Source organism: Camelina sativa, chromosome 17, assembly GCF_000633955.1.
Source record: "Camelina sativa cultivar DH55 chromosome 17, Cs, whole genome shotgun sequence".
Taxonomy (NCBI): domain Eukaryota; kingdom Viridiplantae; phylum Streptophyta; class Magnoliopsida; order Brassicales; family Brassicaceae; genus Camelina; species Camelina sativa.
Window position 1 is genome coordinate 26517982 of NC_025701.1, and position 8963 is coordinate 26526944.

The following is an 8963-nucleotide window of genomic DNA, read 5'->3' on the forward strand; positions in this document are numbered from 1 at the left end:
AAAAAAAAAAAGGGGGTCGGGTTGTTTCAAAAACCATGAATTTTGTAGCATTTGTCAACTGTGTGACCATTCATGCCAAAGTGTGTATGTTTCTGAAATCCTTGTTGTTGATAGTTGTTCATCTGAGCTTTAACCTGAAACGCTGATGGCTTTGGATTGGAAACGCTAACTATAATCCAACTTCAGTCTCTGTTAACGGTGTTAACAGCAACTTCCTCTGTTCTTATCTTCTTTGCTTCTTCATTCTTCATATACTGTAATAACAACAAAAAAAGACTAAATTCTAAAGTTTAGACATCACAAAAAGATCTTGTAATTATTTTTTTGAATCTTGGATCTTGTAATTTAAGACTATAAAGTTTCTAAAAGAGTTGATGATGTGCCAAAATTCTAAGCTATGAGGCCTGATAATGTTGTCTCTAGTTTTGTTGTAAGCAATTATTTCCTTACAAGTTTACTAATCTCAAGCGAGGACGAAAAGATTAATTAGAAGTTTCATGTATATTTGGAGTGTTATCTTGATGAACTCCAATATATTTTGGTGACTTTCGATCTTCCGAACAATATATAACAAATAAAATTGTGGTCTTTTTGTGTATTTGGCTTGTAGTTTACCAATATTTATTCCCTATCTTGGAGCATTTTTGGCTACAAGAGTATATTCGTTAACCTTTGTTAAATCTTCAAGATATTGTTTCTGTGGAAATCTTGTCTTGATGCTCTATGTAGTCACACATAGTTGTTTTACATCTTAGTAGATCTCTTTTTAATCTAAGTTTTTCGTTCAAGATGCTATTGACAAAGGCTCCGATTGGTAACTATGTTTAAAAGAGGTGGTTGAAATTTTTATAGCGGTTGTAAAGAAGATAGTTAAAAAGAAAGCGGTTAAAATTAGCGGATGGAAAAAATGACAAGTAAAAGAAAGCGTTTGAGTATTTAGCTTGATGGGTAACATTTTCAGCGGTTGAATAGTATAAGTTATAGAAAACTGAAATTAATTTAGTTAAAATGAAATAATAAATCATTATCTAATTCATAATATAAAATACTAATATATTTAAATGACATTAACGAAATGATCAAATGTGATATTAACAAAATTAGCAAATGTTTATTTTTAAATCTTCATTATATGATATCAACAAAATCATAATCTCCATGTATGTTACTATTCAAATCATAATCTTGATTTACTAAATTTTTATTTATTTTTGGCTTACTAACCTTTTCATAAGAAAAAAACATTGAGAAGAATAGTAACATATATTAAATCAAGATTAAGGTTTGAACAATAAATAAATAAATAAAAATATGCAGCTTTTTGTCCAAAGAAAAAAAACTATGCAACATATTTATAAAGCCAAACGTTGGTTTTCGATAGTGGCTAGGATGAGTGGTTGTAACCACCAAAAATAGATTATAACCACCATGTTCAAACGCTTTCTCCAATCATGATATCCAACCGCCTTCTCCAAACGACTTGTTGATTGGTCATTATTGGAGTGGCTCATTTGCAAACGAGGCGTTTGGGTGCTTCCAATCAGACCCAAAAAGTGGAAGAAGAGCTATTGACTATTTTCTTATTTAATTTCGATTGATTATTTGATTTTTTATTAATTTTTAAATTTTTATAAATATTCAATTTTTGTAAAAATATAATAGATTTTTATCTACCAAAAAATATATAATAGATTTTTAATTATTATAAAATTTATTTTACAATTAATTATGGACAAGAAAAACACTTAACGGTTCTTAGGGTAATTAATTATTTGGGTAAAGCAAAACTCGTAATCGCTCATAATTTAATTGTCGGCTATCATCGTCCTTTGCTTCTTCTTCTTCCACCTAAACTAAGATTCATAATTAGGGTTCTGCGCCTTCTACCACGCTGTAATTTTGATTCCTTTCCTCTTCTTTAGTTTTTAATTTCAGGGTCGATATGGAAATTGAGAGTCACGTTTCAGTCCCTGTGAAGAATCTTGTTAAAGCCGAGTTCAAGCTTGGGACAGAGAGCTACACGATTGATTCATCAAACAAGGGTGATACTGTTTTGGACCAATTGGTTTCGATGAAAGTGGAAAGTATGAAGATACTCAAGGATTTTATCACAAAGCATAATGTTCCAGATGATGATGTCCCCGACCAAATCTTGTCTGATGATGAAGAAGAAGGTGATGATGATGCTTCTCCTGTAGTATGTCCTGTGAAACCCAAGAAGACCAAGATTTGACTTCCTTTTTATTCATCACTCGTTTTCTTGTCTTTTTCGTTTTCCATGGATGTTGCATATGTTAGCTGGTGATGTGATATTACAATTAAGTAGTAGATCTTGAACCTTTGTCAAATTTACTGTTTGTGTAACAGTTTTGGTTATTCTAAGCAGAATTATAAGGCTTTGGATCTTGCTAGTTGGAATTTAGAAATGGTAATTGTATTGCTTGAGAAGATCAAATCCATAGAACGATGTAGGCATTATACTAGAAACATAGATGACACATATGGCCTGTGAGTCTTATGTATAGATATTTGTTAGTGTTACAATTAAGTGGTAGACCTTGAACCTTTGTCAAGCTTGCTGTTTGTGCACAGTTTTGTTTATCTAAGAATAATATGAGGACTTAGGTAAAAATATAGAATGGGGTTACTGATTCTTACTGGAAGTTTGTGCCTGCGTTGCGAAGAGCAAAGCCATTGAGAGTTCATTGAGTTATTGGAGAGCTTGGGAACTTCAGTGAGACTGGAAGAACTTAGGAGAACTAGAGGAAATTGCTTGCCTCAATAGACTTAACAGAACCATGGTATTAGGGGCATCGCATTAGATAAATGACTCATAAGCCCTGCGTTTATCTTCGTGTTGGTGTTTCTGTTTGATTGATTCAGGAACTAGTAATGTCTCTCGTTGTAAAATTGCGTTTGCCTGCTCAGTATGTGTAACTTACTAGAGTTGAGTTGGTTGGTAAGAAAAGATACATGACACTGATAAGCCCTGGTTTATATACATTGTTTAGTGTCTGTGTTCATGTGTGTTTGAATAATGTAGGAACTTACAAAGTGTCTCCCCGTAAAGATGAGCTTGGCAGCTAACTTCTTAGAGTTGAAGAGTTAGGTTGGTAAGAAAAGTTCTCGTGTTCCTGTGTTTCTACTTTCTATGACTTGATGAATCCCACCAATGGAGGTCAGAGATGGATTTGTATAACAGCAAAGGCCACAGATACGGGCTAATGAATAGATCGCCGAGGATCTTTAAAGTTGTGTTGAGAATCAATTCACCAAAGAAAGTTTGACACTGTTCACATTCCTCAGTATTTGTCTTTCTATTTCGTTGATAATTTCACAGCTACTATCAACTAAGTTTCGTATCTTCTCAGTACTATATCCGTGATAAAATTTCTGCGAAACAAACATTTTATACAGAATTCAATGTCTGCGATAGAAAAGTAACCTCACTAGTTGAAATGAAAATCACAGATAAACAAATTTTGGATGAACAATCTCAGCAGAATCATTCAATGTCATTCACAATCTTAACACCACCATTTGTCTTCAACTCACCAAAGCATCGCTAATCTTCCCAACATGCCAAGAAAGAAAGAAAGAAAACAGAGGGAAAGCACGCATCAAGTTAACCATCATCACTCCAACTTCTCGAGTTCTGACATCCTTTCGATGATCGCCTGCAAGTAAAAATTTTGTTCCCAACATTTTCAAGTTTAGTGTTTAGCAATGAATTGTGTGATACATCTTAGTGAAAGAGGAAAGCTTGAAACAAAAATACACACCCTTTTGCTTGTTTCTTGGAGCTCCCCAGCAAGAATGAATTCATCGAGTATCAAGTACACCTTTTTAATTGAAATCATAGGGAATTAGGAGCAATTATTAGAGTACAAACACAGATCAAATCTAGACACACAGAAGCATCCACATAAATAGACACAAATGGGGAATGCTTTTGAGGATGCTGCATACATATGGCCATTATGGTCAGCTTAAAATTGGGACAACAAATACAATGAGAAGAGAACGAAACTAGCTTTTGATTTTGGCAAACACAAGCTTCACTGATAGGCCCTTAGAAGCTTCATGGGTGAAAATTTTCAAAACACCCTTAAAAACATTGAATTCACTAAAATCCCAGGTCTATTCGAAACCAGTGGTTGTACAGCATCATAAGCTAAACTTTACGGCTTAAAGGATCCAAAGAAGCAGTTTCGAGATACTAAATATATAAAGAGTAATAGCAACAAAGGAGGCTTGGTACCTTGTGGAAATTAAACACCAAATCTAGCTCACAGACATTGCTGAAGAAATGGTCCAATATCTCCACAAACAAATGGATACTCTCCAGGTAAGCCAACTCATTGTCAGTAATGTCCACACACACGGAGAAAAACAATCCCGCATAACGCCTGTATATTACCTTGTGTGTTCTAAACTGAAAAAAAATAGTTGCAGACAGTCTTATCATTTTCCCACATGACAAAGTCACAATAATAACCACTGAAATATAAAAAATGCATTCCAAATGTATTGCTTTCTTAATCACATTCTCATAAGACACATATCTACTTCTCTATAAAGATATGAGTTGGGTTCTACCTCAGAGCTTCTATCAACATCTCAAACACCAATTAATACCACAATTGACAAGGCAATGCTCTTCAAATAATCAAATTAGCTTAATGCCTATACTGTGCTAGTATCAATAGCCCTGATGTTGGTTCTTAATCACATTTTCATGTCTCATTGAGGCTTATTTCGAGTTCTCCCTATAAAGATCTGACAAGGCAAGATAGTTTCTGAAGAGCCCTAATCTCGTCGATACATAAAACACAAACCTCAACGAAGTTGGTGAATTTTGCGTCACCATTCACCACTAACCTATGAACCTGGTACGGGAAAACAAAATTAAGAATCAGAAATGAGCTTTGGAGTTAGTTGGGAACCTAATAAGAGGACAGAGAGGATTTGAAATTGCTTACCTCGTATTCGACCTTGTGCTTCTCGGATTCTTCGAGAGGAACATAGTATTTGGCAAGACGAGTCTTACCTTGTCTGTTCTGCAGTAATATGAATCGGATCTGGACAAATTGAGAGAGAAAGAGAGAGAGAGAGAGATTGATCAAAATTGAGGCGTTAGAGATGAACATATAAAGAGAACAAAGTGGAGAAGAGACAGAGAAGGAAGCAGTACCATTTTCTCAGGGAATGGAGAATTCAGAAGGAATCGTGAGCGATCAGAGGAGACTAGACGTCGTTGGATTTTTTCTTCTTTCAGATCTCACTTTGAATTTTCACGGGTACCTTCGAAACAGTTTCTTAAGCCAAACAAACTCTCCAGTCAAATAAATAAAACGAAGTTTTTCTGAAAATTATTGATTTAACCAGAAAAATCAGCTCAGAGAGCTGGAAATATTTGTGACATTAAAAATTCATTTATTTAAAATTTTAATTAACTTTTTCTTTTTTTTTGAACGACACAAATTTACAAATTTTTTCATCTATAGAATGAAATGAATCAGTTCAGACTTCTACTTCGTCTAGAATGTTTCATTTAACAATATTGATATTACATAATTAGAATTTTTCATTTGTTCACACATTAGGGGTCTCTAGGGGATACATAACCAAACTCGATTAAAAATTCTCTTGTGTGAATGTGAACAAAATTCTGAAATTAATTCGTGTCCAAAAATTCATATAAAAAGAACAGAATGATTTTTAAGAATTAATTTTTCATCAAGTAGAGTTAGTAGCAGCACCGAACCCAAGAAATGTCTTTGGTATGTTTGATAGCAACGTAACTTGCACATCTTGCATTATTGCATATACTCTCGATACTGCACGTACTTCTCATACAGGGCACCGTCAACAGCCACAACGGTTATTTTACCTGAACCCATTCTTTTAGGTATCTTCTTCAATCTATACCAGCTCCTGCTAGACGCCCTCCATGTTTCACTTAGATCAAGTTGGTACATTTATCCAATTTATGGACTGACCCAACAATTTGAAGATCATCGGTATTGTCCTCGTGTACTTTGCATAGAAGCTTAGTCCTATACAAAATTTACACAATAATAATTCATTTTAGGAATTTATCAATATTTTCTTAGCTAATCAAGTTTCAAAGGCCTTACCCACGACCACTTTGACATATATGATTTTAGGATACTGAAACTAGGGATAAACCAATGCTGAACTGAAATGTTTGTATTCAAATGGGTTTATGACCATACTGGCTTTTCAAGTTTATAACGGAACAAACTGAACCCAAATCAAAACATAACCAAAACCGATTGTTGTATCATCAATTCAAACAAAAATGAATATCTTGACTAATGCAAAAAAGAATGGCTATTAAAGATGCAACTTCTTTGATAGCATTACAACTAAAGAAATCGGCAATGGATGAAACTCAAAATGATCAAACGGACAGGCTCTCTGATGTCGATAAATGTTATCTGTGACTCTCCCCAATCCACAACCTTGAGAGGCTCCTATCGCAGATCCAGTTAAACGGTCTTAAAACGGTGAACTCGAGCACACTCAGCTGCAACCACAAACAAGTAAAGTGAGAATGGTCTTCTGTCTAGATACATCTAATCTTCTTATCATGTAAACAAAACTGCATGCCGTAAACAAGTCTCTCAACCAGTCTCAATAGAACCAAATATGCAAGGGAATACATATCTTCTTTGAGTACATAAAATTCTGGACCTTGTAAAAATAAAGACTAGCATTATTGGTGAGTATAGAAGGTTAATAATACCAGGTCACATCCATACTCATTCCAAGAAATGGAAAAGAATTACATCAGCTAATACTTAGTGAAGAAAGAAACCACATAATCCTAATTCTAACTAGAATATAAGAAATCATATTACATGAGCCATGGCAGTGAAGCTTCAGGTGTCATTGACAAGCTTAGGCCTGGATGTTTTAGGATCAATTTCAACTCTGAGACCAATTTGACGGAGTTTAGGCACATCCGCAGATCCTTGAATCTCCAACTCAGCAACCACTTGCTGGTTCTCTAGGTTCCCTTCCAGCAGATTTCTCACACACCACAAGCCCCATTCTCTCAAGAAAGGGTTGTCATCATCGGTCACGCACTGCTGCAACATTAGGAAGAGCCCATCTCTCTCCCTGATCTCATCTTGTACCTCTTTCCTTCTGTACGCACAGTTCCCAATCACAGACACAATATCTCTCCTGAATCCTCTGTATGGACAAGGGTTTAATGAAGAAGAAGAAGAAGAACTAGGACTCTGGTGTTGAGCCCTCTTTATTGTTGTTGGAGGATCAAGTTTGCGAAGCAGATCAAGGAGGAGATGTATCAGTCCAGAGGATAAGAGCAACTCAACAGTATCAACTGAATCCTTGTTTTCCTTGTTGAGTTCTTCAAGGCTACCTCCAGCACAAGCATCTCTTATTATCACGAGAGAGTAACCCATTACGTCTACTATAGTTGAACCCGTAGGAAGCTCAGACCTTTCGCTAGAAGAAGCAAAATCAAAAACGTCAAGAGATTGCTTGAATAATCCAAGAATGGAACAAGCTGTATCCTTGGGGATTGAAACTTTTCCTATCCGCTCATTTGCAATGTCAGAGACCATCCTCAGAAGAAAGACTTGCTCTGATGTAAAGGTCTCATCCCTGTGACCAAGAACCGTATCAACAACTTTGTATAACTTGGAGAAGAGCTGAAGGAAACAATGGTCTTCAACACAGATTCTCGAAACAAGTAACTTAAGCCAATAATTATCATCCACAGACCCAACTACAAAAAACAATGACAATTTGAATCAGACAAGACCTCAGCTTAAATTTGCTCAAATCAGAGATAAACAAACAAATCATTACCGGAAGATGAAGTCCGTATAGTTTCAGCAACGATGGTGAGGCCAACACTAATACGACAAAGCTGAGAAGCAAGATCAGAGCATCCATCAAAGCAAGCATACAAAATCATACAGAGAGGATCACATGTCTCAAGCCTTCTAATCTTAGCGATTGAGAAGAACCTCTCAGGGAAAAACCGAAACCACACATCTCTCTGACGTTTCTCTTGTCCGAACAATACAACGTTGGCTAGAACCTGCAACCCGAGACGAACAGTCTCGAGATCCTCCTCCGTGGTTTTGGTTTTCTCTGCAAGCAAGTCGGAGAGGATAGCAGAACCGCCGTGTTCGACGAAAGAGATTTGATTGGAAACCTCGCCGGCGCAGAGGTTGCGGAGGACCTTGAGAGAGAGATTCAGATAATGGCGGGAAGGAAGAAGACGTAGGATGTAAGGAAGGATAGACTTGGAAGCGAGATCGGAGCGCCCTGAGTCCGTCTTGGAAGACTCAAGAAGAAACTTCAAGCAGTCTTCTAGAGAGTAGGAGGATGAATCCGAAGCAATGAGCAACGACTGAAGCACCTCTTCCGGTACACCACCACCACTCAGTTTTGGTTCCATTGCAAAAGATTTAGGGTTTAGGGAGAGATCGAGAGAGAAGAAGAGAAAGAGATCGATGCAATACATATCAGAACTTCTACTTCATCTAGAGTGTTTCATTTAAGTAAAGAAAAATTTGGGTCCAAAATTATTAGTTCGTGTAAAAAATTCATTTAAAATGACCAGAATGATTTTTCTATAGTTCTACCTTTTTCTTGTTCGCTGCTTCACGTAACAACAATCTTATTGATATGTAATATAATGTACACACAAACAAAGTTTATATTCATGAAGTACTAGTAAATGGAGTTAGTAGCAGCCAAAAGAGCTGCACCGAGCCCAGACACGTCTTTGGTATGTTTGATCGCAACGTAACTTGCAAGCTTATGGCCAAGAAGCTCGACTAGTGCATCTTGCATGTACTCTCGATACTGCGGGTACTTCTCGTATAGTGCACCGTCCATAGCCACAACAGTTCTTTTACCTGAACCCATCCTTTTGGTATCTTTTTCAATCTTCT

General features: G+C 36.2%; 4 protein-coding genes across 5 annotated transcripts in view; 1 reads left to right on the forward strand and 3 right to left on the reverse strand.

The window, feature by feature from the left end:
• On the forward strand, positions 1789-2407 carry LOC104758072. The gene has a single exon (XM_010480883.1). It carries the CDS (start codon positions 1943-1945, stop codon positions 2231-2233), a length of 291 nt encoding a protein of 96 aa, XP_010479185.1. The 5' UTR covers positions 1789-1942; the 3' UTR covers positions 2234-2407.
• Positions 3356-5356, reverse strand: LOC104758073 (AP-2 complex subunit sigma). The gene is made up of 6 exons (XM_010480884.2): positions 5195-5356; positions 4983-5081; positions 4839-4889; positions 4262-4435; positions 3783-3842; positions 3356-3677 (listed from the first exon to the last, which is right to left on the reverse strand). The coding sequence occupies exons 1-6, from the start codon at positions 5195-5197 to the stop codon at positions 3636-3638; spliced, it is 429 nt and encodes a 142-aa protein (XP_010479186.1). The 5' UTR covers positions 5198-5356; the 3' UTR covers positions 3356-3635.
• LOC104759813 (ataxin-10-like) lies at positions 6909-8464 on the reverse strand. The gene is made up of 2 exons (XM_010482695.1): positions 7867-8464; positions 6909-7783 (listed from the first exon to the last, which is right to left on the reverse strand). The coding sequence occupies exons 1-2, from the start codon at positions 8462-8464 to the stop codon at positions 6909-6911; spliced, it is 1473 nt and encodes a 490-aa protein (XP_010480997.1).
• Positions 8670-8963, reverse strand: part of LOC104758074 (hexokinase-like 1 protein) — a 3330-nt gene continuing 3036 nt past the window's right edge. Inside the window, exon 10 of one of the 2 annotated variants that reach the window (XM_010480885.1) lies at positions 8670-8958. In XM_010480885.1, coding sequence (XP_010479187.1) covers positions 8740-8958 — 219 coding nt within the window. In that variant the 3' untranslated portion in view covers positions 8670-8739. The remainder of the gene's footprint in view (positions 8959-8963) is intronic. The other variant, XM_010480886.1, reaches the window with a different exon arrangement.